The 15035-nt window shown below is 44.3% G+C and overlaps 1 protein-coding gene and 1 non-coding gene across 2 annotated transcripts; both read left to right on the top strand.

Moving 5' to 3' along the window:
* The first annotated feature begins 2255 nt into the window (after nucleotides 1-2255).
* Nucleotides 2256-14156, top strand: EIF4G2 (eukaryotic translation initiation factor 4 gamma 2). Its single transcript, XM_077784422.1, has 23 exons — nucleotides 2256-2435; nucleotides 2487-2561; nucleotides 4273-4337; nucleotides 4469-4534; nucleotides 4948-5073; nucleotides 5421-5523; nucleotides 6206-6337; nucleotides 6430-6496; nucleotides 6580-6731; nucleotides 7146-7256; nucleotides 7792-7875; nucleotides 7961-8059; nucleotides 8244-8385; nucleotides 8477-8637; nucleotides 9068-9181; nucleotides 9952-10077; nucleotides 10310-10414; nucleotides 10499-10714; nucleotides 11005-11263; nucleotides 11463-11667; nucleotides 12132-12343; nucleotides 12451-12572; nucleotides 12877-14156. The coding sequence occupies exons 1-23, from the start codon at nucleotides 2256-2258 to the stop codon at nucleotides 12940-12942; spliced, it is 2988 nt and encodes a 995-aa protein (XP_077640548.1). The 3' UTR covers nucleotides 12943-14156.
* Nucleotides 9223-9391, top strand: LOC116183776 (small nucleolar RNA SNORD97). Its single transcript, XR_004148469.2, has one exon. It is a non-coding gene; the product is annotated as a small nucleolar RNA SNORD97 (small nucleolar RNA).
* Nucleotides 14157-15035: the final 879 nt, after the last annotated feature.

The following is a 15035-nucleotide window of genomic DNA, read 5'->3' as shown; positions in this document are numbered from 1 at the left end:
GCGAGCCATAAAATTACTATATATTTTTTGTTTGGTTGGTTTTTTTTGGTTGGGGGACGGGTGCTGTGGGTTTTTGTTGGTAAAGTCAAGGGTGCAGACTGAAAAAAAAGGTTCTTTAGGTAAAGTTTTTACCAAATAGTCAAACAAACAATTGGGCTGGTTCATTCTCAGACATGAATAATGGTGTCTTCCATGCCAAGAAGCAAAGGAATTTAAGGAGAGGGTGAGATGTATAAATTAGAAGGCACTTCACATTTTTTTTTGTCCTCTGCATTACAGTTCACTGCCCTCATCAATTGTACTTGTGCAGCAGGTCTCAGAGGCTGACAAAGTGTGGCACATGTGAAGGGATGCTATGAGAAGCCAAGCACAGAAACTTCTTTGGTTCCCACCTGCTAAAGCCAGTTTGAGCTATGGAACACCATATATCCTGCTGAATCCTTCAGCGTTCAATGCTAATAAAACAACCACAGCTTTAAGAAAACATTGTTATTCTCTTCCTGAGCAAATGTTGGGGGATTTTCTGTTGTTATGGTAATAAGTATTTCATAGTATGCTTTAAAATAAACAATGAAAGGTGATTTTCTCACTATGTACCTACTATGGTTTGCAGGTTTCCCAATCTGTTTTCTTCCCTTCCTGCCCTTCACCTGCAAATATATATAAATTCTTAGTTTTTATTTACAGTTTAACAGTATTGGAATGCTTATGCTGGAAACACTGAATGTTACAGAATGATAATATTCTGCCACCCATTCCAAAGCAAAATCCCTGCTTTCTCCTCAAAAATTTGCAAATTTTTATTACTTTTTCACTCTGAAAATGTTCAATAACCTCATTGGTTTTAACATTGGTTTAAATTTTGTTGACCTTGCTGTTTCCTCTGTGCCCATTGTTCCTTCCTTTCAAGCTAGATTCCATGGATTTCAATGGTGTTCTGCACAGTTCTGTTCTTGCAGATTTACTCATCAAGTCCAAGCTCTTGCAGTAGTGTGCTTATTGTTGCATGTGGGAAAGTGTCATTATATAAAAATTCTGGTATGGTAAGTACCTCTCACAGTTGTGTCACCTTTATGCAACACAAATGAACTCAAAACTTACTTTCAGGTAGTTTATTTGAGATTTTCCATAACACAATCCAGTGAGTAAATTGTGCTTAATGCTTACAGGTACAACATGGGGAAACCTACCTTGAAGAAGCTTCATCCCAGCTAAGATGCAATGTAAGAACTCTCACGTGACAGCCCCCTTTAGGCCTTACATAAATTGAAAGCATTAGGAATGAGGTTGGCTTTGGAAAGAAACTGGAAGTTTTGCAAGACCATGTGTTCAGACTTGCCATCTTGCAGGCACGGTCCGGGAGTTACTCCATGGATCACTTTCTCCCAGTCATCTGCGCCGTGAGTCACACAAACCGAAAGCGGAAGGCGGGTGTGTGAACAAAGCAGGTGTGGGTGTCTGTGGGGCTTCTCCTCACCTCCCCACAGCCTTTGTTTTCTGCCCTGCCCCATCCAGGGCAGCTACATTCGACCTTTGGGAAGCCAGGGTGGCAGCCACCTCAGCCACCACCTGGGATGGAGGCCGGGCTGGTAAGGGATGAAACCCCTCGCGGCTGAGTCTCTGCAAGTGTCCATGACTCAAACTTCCACCTACAGCTTCAAGCCTGGCCATCTTTGTTTTGTTTCACTGAGCAGAACATTGCACTAGCCGAGTGCTCACCACGACAAAGCAAATGTCTCTCCCGAGCCCTGGCTGTCTGAGGGGCGCCTGCAGCCCCGGACGGGATGGTTCCCGGCCAAAAGCACATGCAGGGAAATAGTTTCCAAACCCCAAAAGCAAACCTGAAACTGGATCCGTACAGACAGGCTCAGATAGCAAACGTCCTCCTCCGGGTCTGATTGCAAGCCCAGGGCTACCGTGAGCTACCGACTCATTTTTTTACCTCAGACAAATCCGAAATGTGGGCTGACGAAGGGGGCTTAAATAAATTTATTAAATAAAATGTTTAAACCCCCAAACAAACAAAAATCTTACGAACATAGATATTAGCATATGTATATATGTATGTTAATATGTGTGTATATATATATATATATATATATATTAAAGTACCCTTCTGTGAACGTGCCTGCAGCTCGCACAGCAGGCCCCTAGCACCGGCGTTCTGTGAGGGCTGCAGCTCGGCAGCAAACGGCGCGGGGACGCGGCAGCCGAGCGGCCGCCATGCAGCGGCTGCGCCACTTGCGCAGGCCCCGATGCCGTGCGCGGCGGCGCCGGCAGCCCCTGGCGTAGCAGCGTTCGTGAATACCGGTGCTGCACTGCGGCGGTGGCACAGCGCAACCAAACCTCCTCCTTCCACCGCCCACCCCGGCCCTGGCACCGCCCCCTTCCTCGGCTGTGATTGGCAGAATGGGTGGAGCGGTCGGCGGCGATTGGCGGGTAGCGGCGGGAGGTGGGGTAGGTTGCGTGAAGGGTGATAAAGTTAGTGGGGCTGCCGGGGAGCGCCCGAGACGCGGCGGCGGCGGTCGGCGCTCTATGGAGGTGGCGGGGGGACGCGTCCGGTCGGTGCTGCTGCTGCTGTGGTGACTCGGAGACTCGCCCTGTCCCGCGCGCTCCCCCCTTCCCCTCCCCAGCCCCGGTCCCCGGCTCCCTTCCCCTCCCCCCCCTTCTCTTGCCTTTTCCCCTGCCCTTGGTAGCCGCCGGGACCCGGGGAAGCTGACAAGGCCTTAGGGAAGGTGAGAAATGCGGGAATGGCGGGAGAAGCGCGGGTCTGGGGCCGGGAATAAGCGGGTACTGCTGCAGCTGCAGCCTAAAATGGCGGCTGCCCGGAGCGGCCGCCATTTTCTTGTCAGTTGCTTGTCTGTTTCTCCCGCACAAAATGGCGGCCCGGGCCGGCGGTCGCTCCCGCTGCCGGCTTTGCGAGCCACGCCGCCGCTGAGCGAAGGGGTGGAGGAGCTCGGCAGCCCCCGCCGGGCGCGGAGGGGAGGCTGAGCGGCAACGTTTCAGGTTAGAGCGAGGGAGACGGGATCGGGCAGTGCCTGTCCGTACGGGCCATGCCTTCAGTGCCCTCGGCTCGGCTGCAGGATGGTGGTCTGGCCGCGGTCTGCGGGCACCCGCACCGCCCCCCAGATTTCCCTTGGAGGGAGAAGCCGCGGTACACATAGCGGGCTGCGGTCTGAGGATCCACGCTGCTGGTGGGGAAGTGACGAGAGGATTCCCTAATTATTTTCTTATTATTGTCCATTGCCTTCCCTTCGCGCGAGCGGAGAGCGGGCTGCCGAAGCGCCGCGTCAGCCACCTCGCCCACGTTTCCTGTCTGGGGGCTAGGGCGCCGCGCTGCGGGGCGATGCCGCCTGCTTCCCCCTCGTGCCTGCCGGGGCGGCCGCCGCGGTGCGGGGGATCGGGTCCCGCCCGGCGCCCTGGCGGAGAACAAAGAGCCGGGCGGGCGCGGGCAGCGGGCGGCGCCCGCCGGGCGGGGCGGGGGGCGGCGGCGGCGCCGCGCGGCGCCTGCGGGGGGCGCTCTCCGCGGCCGAGCCTTTTGTTCGCCGCCGCCGCCGCCATGTTGTGCCCGCGCCGGGCGGGCGGGCGGCGCTCGCCGCGCTCGGCTCCGGGAGGGCTCCGAGCCCCTCCCGGGCACCGTGAGGCTTCCCTCCCCCAGGCGTTTCTGGCCCCGTGCTCGCCGCTCCGCTTCGTGAGCGATGCAGTGCGGTTCTTCATGCACGCTGGAAGTTGAGGTGGTGGTGGGTGGGCGGTACGGTTTTTTTTCATTATTTGGTGGCTTAGTACGCCGTTTGGATGCAGAATACACGCCTCTTACCGCATTAAGCGTGCGTTTTGTTGTCTGATGATTTTTACTTCAGAATTTGACTGCTTTGTCGTGCCGTTATAAATCATAGTTTCGAAATCACGTCAGTGCTGTATAATCAGAAAAAAATACTTGCGTTCTTTTCTGCGAGTACTCTTGGCTTTTGGGCAGACTTGAGGGTTTTGCTCAGTCCGTGATTCCCTTGTCTCTTTGCCCTCAGCCCCGCTGGGAATCACGGCTATAATGATGAAATCGGCCTTTCTGTGACTGTCTCCAAGTATTGCATGAATGAAAGTTTTCTTTTTGTAAAGTTTGGTGTTGGAGAGTTCTCATTGTCAAACAAACATTTGTACTTTTTAAAATTAGACGGTATAGCTGATAGTAAACAAGTATAATATGAATGCTTGGTTTGTCTTTCTAGGTTTTGTTTTTCCCTACCCCGTCAATTTAATTTTATTCTTTTGAAGATTCTTCGTTGTCAAGCCGCCAAAGTGGAGAGTGCGATTGCAGAAGGGGGTGCTTCTCGTTTCAGGTACTATTTGTTTGTTTGATGAGTAGTTAGCAATGGAAAATCTCCTTGGAGGGCGTCTTAAATTAGTGTAATGTTTATACCAAAACGGAGATGTTTGAACTTACCCAGGGTTCCATGGTTGTTTTTAACAGTGCTTCTTCAGGCGGAGGAGGTGGTAGGGGTGCACCTCAGCACTATCCCAAGACTGCCAGCAACAGGTATGTCATCTTGCTCTTTGATTTGCATGATTTCAAAGTCAGAGCATGCTTGATAGTGAATGTAGAACCGAAAATAGGCTAGCTTTAAAGTTGTACCAGAAATACCTACTGAGTTAGAGACATTTAAATATTTTCTAGTCTGCCCTTTCAAGTGTACCTCCTGGTTGATAGGCAGTGCATGGGGTTGTTCATGTAACCTAAAAAGTGTGGAGAGAATTTTTGGGTGACAGGCATTGTTGTTATTGAGTACTTTCCTGTGCAGCAGGTGCTGCAATGTTTGTAGGAGCAATTGTGTGCTCTTAACAAAGCAAGTAATGAAATTGGTTGAGTAAGGCAACACTGAAAGGTTAAAAGGGCAATTCTTTCAATCACTTGTTTCTGTTTTAATAACTGTATTCTTCAAAATTTTGTAGCGAGTTCCTGGGGAAAACCCCAGGGCAAAACGCTCAGAAATGGATTCCTTCACGAAGCACTAGACGAGATGACGACTCCGCAAACGACAAAGAACGACATGATGCAATCTTCAGGAAAGTAAGAGGGTAAGTTCTTGACAAAATTACTTCTTTCCTTACTGTTTTCATTAGCAATGTGTACCTAAGAAATGGGCTGGAGGAAGGGAAGATGGGGGCCTTGAGTCTGGGGAAGGTGTGTCCTTTAGCAAGGAGCCAGCCTGGTAATCTAGCAGCAGAAAACACTGAAAGTAATTCTTGTAAGCTGATCAGTGTTTTCAATGATACTTCACAATCTGAAGATCTCAGAAAACATAGTTGAATGGAAAATTGCACTTTTCAATTTTTAATAGACTTAAAAAATAAAATGATGAGTCTAAAGTGATTTGTAGCATGCTTACAGTATGTTTATATTCTGTGTTTTTGTTCATCTTCAGCATACTAAATAAGCTTACTCCTGAAAAGTTCGACAAGCTATGCCTTGAGCTCCTCAATGTGGGTGTAGAATCTAAGCTCATCCTAAAAGGGGTCATACTGCTGGTAAGCTGGTTGCATTTCTTTTAACTACAATTTTCTTGCATGCTGAAAAGTGGGAATTAGGATAAAGACGGGATACAGAAGTAGCATGAATAATGCTTTTGTGTATTTGGGTTATCAAACACCATGTCCCACCTCTGCTTTCTATGTAAGAAAGGATGTACTGAGGAGGAAGTAGGTTTAATGATTTTAAGTTTCTCATTTAAATGTCTCCACAATCACTAAACGTGATTGAGGTTCTATGATTATTTTTTTAATAATCTAAGGTGCCAGTTAGCCATCTTATTTACTTGGCCTTCCCTTCTTCCTCTTTTTCTGAGGAGCAAGCCTCTTAATTTTGGAAAGGCTACCACTGGTGACCTCTGGGGACACTGATGTAACTGTTACCTCACTTACTTTAAACATTAATGTCAGATTGGTGATACTAATGTAGGTGTTGGCATAATAAATTGGCGTTTTGGTGGCCAAGGATTATAGAGGCTCTTAGTAGTAAGCAATAGCTTTTGTCCTTTGCTTCAGCATTAAGACTGGCTTTGGACTACACTGTTTCTGTGCTTGATTAAGCAGAAACCAGAATGTTTAGATGAGAGCGATAATAATCCATTCTGTGTCTTGTAACTCACTTTGCTAATAACATTTGCACCCTACTGCTGCTTGCTGCCTTACTCAACCTGAATCTCTGTAGATCGTAGACAAAGCCCTTGAAGAGCCCAAGTATAGCTCACTGTACGCTCAACTATGTCTGCGACTGGCAGAAGATGCACCCAACTTTGATGGCCCATCAGCAGAGAGTCATCCAGGACAGAAGCAAAGCACAGTGAGTGCATCTCTCAGTGTGGAATGGTGAACTTGCATGCATTTGTAGCTGCCCTGATTAGCTTAATTGTTTTCATTGTCATCTTTTTGTAGACATTCAGACGCCTCCTAATATCTAAACTTCAAGATGAATTTGAAAACCGAACCAGAAATGTTGATAGTAAGTTTTAAAACTACTTTAATACGGAATATATTTGTTGTCTTTTCCCACAGCCACCTAAAACAGGCTTCTTTCTTTTCCAGTCTATGATAAGCATGATGGTCCCCTCCTCCCTGAGGAGGAGGAACAGAGAGCCATTGCCAAGATCAAGATGCTGGGGAACATCAAATTCATTGGAGAACTTGGCAAGCTTGATCTTATTCATGAATCTATCCTTCATAAGTGCATCAAAACAGTGAGTATTCAGATTGGGAGGAGGCTAGGAGCAAAACAGAACTTGACAACTAAAAAAAAAAAAAAAAATTACACAAACGTCGACACTGCTCGGAGAGTCTTGGAGAGCATGAGCATAAAATGACACAAAAATGTTTCTGATGTTTACCCATCCCCTACTGTTAACCTTTTGGCATGATTTAGAAGTAAAACTGGCTTTGTTCAAAGCTATAGGAATTGTCTCCAAGGGAGAATGTGGTTTTGCCCAGACATAAGGGTGCCATAGGTGCTTAAAAGCATACACAATTAAGAATTGGCAGTTCGTAAATGTAATTTTTAAGTCCATTTTCCTTCAGAACAAAACAAAGTTTGTTGCTTATTATGAATTGTCATTTATAAAATTTTTAAATCTTAAATTTTCCCTTTAATTTTTCAGCTTTTGGAAAAGAAGAAGAGAGTTCAACTCAAAGATATGGGGGAGGATTTGGAGTGCCTCTGTCAGATAATGAGGACAGTGGGACCTAGATTAGATCATGCGAAAGCCAAGGTATGTGTCTATCTAGTGCAGTCATTAACCTAATTAAATTATGTAGCTAAGACGTTTGATTGCTTGAACCTTCTGTATTCAGTATGCATAAGTACAAAACAGAGGTTCAGTTTTTCAGAGAAAAGAGTGCCAACCATGACTTCTTGACCAATTCTCTTGATAAAAAAGGCCAATCTTTGAAACAGTTTTAAAAATCTCACCAGGGTGTAGTTGGGGTCATCAGGAAATCGTCTAAGTGAGACTGTTTTTTAAACACTGCTTGAAAACTTTCTTAAACTACTGCTGAGGAACTGTTCTTAGCGCAGCTAGGTGATTTGAGAGATGGAAGTTTGGAATGTAAGCTTAAAATGAATAGAATTTTGGCTGCGTTGCTTATCTCTGATTCAGATGTCTTGATGCGTTAGATCTTTATTGTCAAGGAGCTAAAGATGGCAGGAATGGGCAGCTTGTTGCATTTTTTTGTCTTGAATGTCTTGAGTGAAAACACTCAAGGCACTAATAGAATTATTCTAACTTACAACTATTGTTCCCCTAGTCCTTAATGGATCAGTACTTTGCCCGTATGCGCTCCTTGATGTCAAGTAAGGAATTGCCAGCAAGGATTCGTTTCCTGCTGCAGGTATGATGATAAAATGTCTCCCTGCTGCTTTTTTTGCTTGCAAAATGGTCTTGAATCCTTTCCTAATATCCTTTTCTGTTCCAAGGATACTGTGGAGTTGAGAGAACACAACTGGGTTCCTCGCAAAGCTTTTCTTGACAATGGACCAAAGACTATCAATCAAATCCGTCAAGATGCAGTAAAAGTGAGTGTTGCATGTGAGGTCCAGAGCCTGCCTTGGTGCTGTGCCCTTGGGAGTACTTCTCACACAGTGTGACAATAGGCTTAAGAGTTAAAATCAGATGGACTTTTGTAGCCAGAGGCTAAAAACTTGGCTTTCTTGGGACTGCTACTTGAAACTCACCAAAACTATAATTCCTGTTTTAAAGGATCTGGGAGTTTTTATTCCTGCTCCTATGTCTCAAGGGATGCGAAGCGACTTCTTTCTGGAGGGACCCTTCATGCCACCCAGGATGAAACTTGACAGGGACCCACTCGGAGGGCTTGCTGATATGTTTGGACAAATGCCAGGTACACTGACACCGCAGGCGTGATGGGGTGGCTGTGTCTCTGCTGTGCTGAATAAGAGCTAAAACTGTCGCTTGTCTCCTTGCTGATCCAGGTAGCGGAATTGGTACTGGTCCAGGGGTTATTCAGGATAGATTCTCACCCACCATGGGACGCCATCGTTCAAACCAACTCTTCAATGGCCATGGGGGTCACCTCATGCCTTCTGCTCAATCCCAGTTTGGAGACCTAGGCAAATCTTTTATGAAAAGTCAGGTAAGGAAGATGTTCACACAGTGACTTCAGCTTGTTTAGAAGCACTTCCTGAGATGCGTATGTTACGGATTAAAGTTTGCTTATGTTGAAAGACCTACTCAGATTTGATTTTGATAACTGATGCTCAGCTGATACAAAAATTCTAAACCACTTTTTAAATTGTACAAAGATGCAAGAAGTACACTTTTTTTTTTTTTTAACTGCAAGAAAAGGTGCATGTGGCTTTGGTGGGTCAGAACGGTGTGTTTTATTTAAAAGATGGCCCTGTTTTTAGGGATAGATGCTACTCTCCCACCACCCCTGCTCCTTCTTTCTCCCTTCCTGGCAAATAGAGTCTTTGTTCCTCTGGTCCCTCTGGTACTACTTACCAAATGATGTACGCCACTCCATCATCTGCACTTCTTTCTCTATATCTCCCTTTCTGAAATAGGGGCAAAGCCAACTCTACCATACCCAGAATCAGGGACTCTTATCCCAGCAACAAGGACAGTCGAAGGATATGCCACCTCGGTTTTCTAAGAAAGGACAGCTTAATGCAGATGAGGTACATGACATGCCTACATTATTTACAGCCTATTCTAAATATTGCCCAATGATTATAGCAAGACGCGTTATTATGAGGACTAATGCTGGAACTCTTTCTCCTCTTCCTCATTCTACTCCTTCTTTGTCCCTTCCTCTTTCACCTTTTACCCCCCCTCACTTTCCTTAGGGTATCCAGCGTCCTATGAGCAAGACTGAGATATGAGGGCAATTTTTTGGGGTGTCCATTCCTTCCCACACACTTCCAGGAACACTACTCTGACATCAGTTCCCATGCATCCTATTGATAGCAAAACATTTAATTAAAACTTCAGAAAATCCTGAACTTTAGAAACCCTGAAGTGCTGGACCAGGTTAATTTTTTTTTTGTTTTGTTTTCTTTTGTTTAGAACTGGCTAATAGGCAAAATTTCAAATGCAGAGTAAACTGCATTGTGATTTTGAGTGTTAACCAGACTTGTATCCCAATTTCTGAGCAATTTGGTAGAATTTTGTCTTGGCTGTAAAATACATCAGCAAACATGCTGATTATCTTCTTGGGTCTCTTAACATACTGCATCTAAAAGGAGCATTTCCAGGTTTTTATACAAATGCCAGTAACTTGCTTTTGGGGGAGTTTCAGAACACATGTGGCTTAATCTGTATTTGAATGTTAATATTGTAGAAATGGAGTCATACTTCAGTGAGATCAGTTGGAGTGAGTCCATGGCTGTGAACTGTTGGTCAGAATACTTGAAACAGTTTGAGTTTTTCTTTGATTTACTGTTTACAGATTAGCCTGAGACCTGCTCAGTCTTTCCTGATGAATAAAAACCAAGTGCCAAAGCTTCAGCCCCAGATAACTATGATTCCTCCCAGTGCTCAACCACCACGCACTCAGACACCGCCTTTGGGACAGGTAAATTTAAAAAATTCCTGTATGTTGTTGGCTATGCTTCCCTGTTGGTGCTTGGAAAACTTAATTTCAAATGTGGGAAGGCATGGAGAAGTCTTTGATTGCACAGAGCAAGTCTTGAAAAGAATGTATGAAACCAAACTAATTTGTGTCCCATCTGCTTTTTTATTGTAAAACTTGATATAAGCCAAGGTAGATGTGCTACAAAGAAACAAATTCTCGTCTCTTTTTTCAGCCGCCTCAACTTGGTCTTAAAACAAATCCACCACTTATACAAGAGAAGCCTGCAAAGACCACCAAGAAACCACCTCCTTCTAAGGAAGAGCTACTTAAACAAACTGTAAGTTAGTGTGCAATAGTGAGTCTTACAGCTTTGGATGTGATCTTCAAAAAGAATGTTGACCTGTGCTTCTTTCCTCTCCAGGAGGCTGTTGTGACTGAGTATCTGAACAATGGAAATGCTAATGATGCTGTCAATACTGTGAGAGAAATGAGAGCTCCAAAACACTTCATTCCTGAGATGCTGAGCAAAGTAATCCTTCAATCCCTAGATAGATCAGATGAGGACAAAGAGAAAGCAAGTACTTTGATCAGCCTGCTCAAGCAGGAGGGAATAGCCACCAGTGACAACTTCATGCAGGTATTGTGGTCTGATAATCTTGCAGTTCTTGTTTCTTGGCTCTTCTTGGTGTTCAGTTGCTGTAAAAGCAGTGTGCAAATATTTTTAAGTCCTACTAGTCTGAGGAGGTAAAAGTAGTGCATGAACCTGTGAGGGGCACAAGAAGCAGTGAAAGGAAGACCTGCAGTATTAGGGCAGTTGGAACCTGGGATCCTCTTCACAAGTGACTACAGAAAATAGACTATGAATATTATGTTGCACAGGAACCGAATTACTTAGGCGTTTCATCTAGTGTGTGTACTGTTTCTTAGGCATTCCTGAATGTATTGGACCAGTGCCCCAAACTGGAGGTGGACATCCCATTGGTGAAATCCTACTTAGCACAGTTTGCAGCCCGTGCCATTATTTCAGACCTGGTGAGCATTTCCGAACTGGCTCAACCACTGGAAAGTGGCACCCACTTCCCTCTCTTCCTGCTCTGTCTTCAGCAGTTAGCTAAGTTACAAGACCGTGAATGGCTAACAGAATTGTTCCAACAAAGCAAAGTGAATATGCAGAAAATGTTACCAGGTAAGATTTGTCACAGAGCTCTTCTGTTACCTGAGAGATGTTGTTCTCGTTTATGCCAGAGTAAAATAACACTCAGAGTTGTCCTGGTGGAATTAGTTATCGTTGTTAGGAATGAGATTTTTTATGAGGTGGCTGGAGCATGAACCATGCCTTACAGCTCTTGAGAAGCACTTAACACGTGTCTCTATTTCCTTGGCAGAAATTGACCAGAACAAGGACCGCATGCTGGAGATCTTGGAAGGGAAAGGGCTTAGCTTCTTGTTCCCGCTTCTGAAACTGGAGAAGGAACTGCTAAAGCAAATAAAATCGGATCCATCCCCTCAAGCCATCTATAAGTGGATTAAAGATAACATTTCACCCAAGCTTCATGTAGATAAGGGATTTGTGAATATATTGATGACCAGGTAGGATGCTGCTTTAATGTATTTTAGCTTTTAACAAGTTTTAACTTGTTTGGTTAATCTACCAGTAAGGCACTAACTTTCTAAATACAGGCTCAAATGTTGATATGCAGAGATCTGAGGTGCGGTACATGGGGAGACAGATTGTTCTGAGTGAACCTTCTCTTGTAAAATCCTATTTATGAAGAAAGGCAAGTCTCCAGGCTTGCATCAGTGTGTGAAGTGTTTTCTTTGGGAGAAAGTCTAGACCCCTGTGTTGGTTTTTGTTTTTTTTTTAAATGTAGGGCTGTAGCAAAGGCAGAAGAAGGATTTTTGTGGTGCACTGTCAGCCACAGTACAAGTCCCTGTGCTTGCCCCTCACTGCAGGTGGAAGCAGGACAGTTGCAGTGATAGCTGTCTGAACTTGAAGTGTCAAGTGCTTTGATCTCTTAGTTTACAGAACTTATCTTGGCTTTCCTTCTGTCCAGTTTCTTGCAGTATATTTCTAGTGAAGTAAACCCACCCAGTGACGAATCGGATTCTTCATCTGCTCCATCTAAAGAGCAGCTCGAGCAGGAAAAACAGCTGCTTCTTTCCTTCAAGCCGGTGATGCAGAAGTTCCTCCATGACCATGTTGATCTGCAAGTGAGTGCATTATATGCACTCCAGGTGCACTGCTACAACAATAATTTTCCAAAAGGTAAGTACATCGAATTCACCTGAATTGGCTTGTCCCTACATTTCTTAAAATTCAGCAAGTGGTTGAGAAGGTTATAAAGCTAATCAAGTTTGAATTGACTTTCATAGGCATGTTACTGCGCTTCTTTGTTCATTTCTATGACATGGAGATCATTGAAGAAGAAGCCTTCTTGGCATGGAAAGAAGACATTACTCAAGAGTTTCCAGGGAAAGGCAAAGCTTTATTCCAGGTAAATCTACTAACATTAGAATAGACTTGGTTTTTTTTTTTATACTTCTGCAGCACTTGAGTGTTTGAGAAGACTTTCGAGTGTCTAAGGCTTGCAAATATTTAGAAACTTAATGGAGTATTTCACTAGGAAGGAGTTGCAAGCAAGATGACCTAAATCTATTTACTGGAGGCCTATGTGTAGTGCAAATGTGGCTGAAAGGTTTTGTAAAACAAGTTTTGGGGGGTGTGGGATGAATATTCTGCAAAAGTACCTAATGGGGAAACAATTCCTGCTCCCTTAAACCAATTCTGTGTAACTGCAGGTAAACCAGTGGCTAACCTGGCTGGAAACTGCTGAAGAAGAAGAATCTGAAGAAGAAGCTGATTAAAGAACCAGCCAAAGCCTTAAATTGTGCAAACATACTGTTGCTATGATGTAACTGCATTTGACCTAACCACTGCGAAAATTCATTCCGCTGTAATGTTTCACAATATTTAAAGCAGAAGTATGTCAGTAGGATATTCTCTGCAAAAGGTTTTTGTAGTATGTCTTAATAGTCTACAATAAAAATATTTTAGAGTATCTTCAATGTTTAGATAACAGTGTATTAGCAGCATGCAATAATTACATCATAAGTTCTCGAGCAGAAGCAGTCTGTTGCAAGGGTCTTCTTTGCTGCCAGTTATCATAGGCTGTTTTTAAGTTAGAAACTGAATAGCAACACTGAATACTGTAGAAATGCACTTTGCTCAGTGTAATACTTGAGTTGTTGCAATATTTGATTATCCATTTGGTTGTTACAGAGAATCCTTAACTGTAATCGATGGTTGTTGCCGTAATAGTATATTTGCCTGTATTTCTACCTCTAGTAATGGGCTTTATGTGCTAGGTTTTAATATCCTTGAGCCTGGGCAAGTGCACAAGTCTTTTTTAAAAGGAACAGTTTACTTGCACAAAAACTGATCGGCTGAAGAGATGGTTTAATGCCCTTTGGAAGAGGTTTTTGTGGGTGTGAAACATGACATGGTGAGAAATTTGAATTGGTCCCTCTTACAGTACTGAAATTAAGTCTATTAATTTATCAAGACATGTTCATGCCCTGATTTTATATACTTGTATCTATCAATAAACATTGTGATACTTGACTTGTTTCTGAATGTCTCCCAGTAGAAAAGCTTTGGCTGATGACTTGTTCACTTAAGAAATGAAACATCAGTGGGAGTTGCCTTAGGTTGCAACCATCTTGAAATTATTTTTACACTCCTTGTCTGGATATGCAGATGAATTCTAAAGGTCACAGACAAGATGAGACACTACAGATGTGTTTTGACAGGAGGAGAATGATGGAATTCTGCTGAAAAAAGTGGTAGGGGTTTGCCTTGTGGTCCAATGTATGCTTTATCAGTATGTGCTTTTGACTTGGTTAATGCTTTGAGCTTCCCCCCAGGCCACATGCATGTTTCTCAATCAAGTGGCACTGTCTATTAGCTGCCTGTTTCTCTAATTGGCAAAAAGAATCCCTACAAAAGAGTTGAATGATGTTGCATTGTACAGGCTTGAAATGTCATCTATTAAATACTCAAAACACCTTACTTCCTAGAACCTTGTCCCCAGTGAGTTTTTTTTGTCCTCATCGATACTCGAGACTTAACCTGTTGAAGGTGATGTATTTGTAGTGGCTCCAGGACTGGAGCTTGGTTCACCAGTGGTGCAAGTGCTGTAGCCTATAAACTTGTGCAGCATAGGAGGTGAAGAGGTGGAGCCTAAGAAAAGGACTAGAGCTGATAACTAGGCTTGCTTTGAGGAAAGGGAGAGTTGGAGTTGGCAGTGGAGCACCTTGTAATGCTGCAGCTGGAAAAGCATGTGATTGTTTGAAGGGCTCCCTGACTGCAGTCCCAGCTCTGCTCCTGAGTGTTCATGGGCTATGGTCTGTCAGGGAGTTCTGCTACTGCCTTGGGAGCTTCTGTGCAGTGGAGCCCAGGAAACCAGGGACTGGGCAAACCAAATGACATAAAGGGTATTGAATTTGAATTGCTGGCAGAATTCCATGGCACCATCCCTGCATTTCAGAAACTGAGTGTGATAAGCAGTTGAAAGAGTAGGATACTGGAGTGGGGTCTAGTTGAGAGAGACAGGAATGCTTCAAATGGAGTTACGTGGCTGGAGGTTGGGAGTTGGCTGTGTGTGATGGACTGCAACTCCTGGGTGGCAGTGGTGAGCACTGACATCCTGGGGCTTCCTAGAACACTTAATGTTGTTCCTCTGAAATTCATGGTTCTTCCCTATCCATAGAGTGATGCAGTCACTGCTAGAACTACAGGGGTGCAGACTTCACTCCTCACTCCAATGTGCAGGCTCAGGTGCACGTGTGCTTATAGGCACTAAAATTCTGCAGTTCAATACTCATAATACTTATTTAACAGGATGGACAAATACAACTATAGTTATAGGGTTAATTTAATGCTAATGAATTCAAAATTC

The sequence above is a fragment of the Lonchura striata genome, chromosome 6, assembly GCF_046129695.1.
Source record: "Lonchura striata isolate bLonStr1 chromosome 6, bLonStr1.mat, whole genome shotgun sequence".
NCBI classification, from domain to species: Eukaryota; Metazoa; Chordata; class Aves; order Passeriformes; family Estrildidae; genus Lonchura; species Lonchura striata.
Note: the sequence above shows the minus strand (reverse complement) of the source record. Positions and strands in the feature narration are given on the sequence as shown.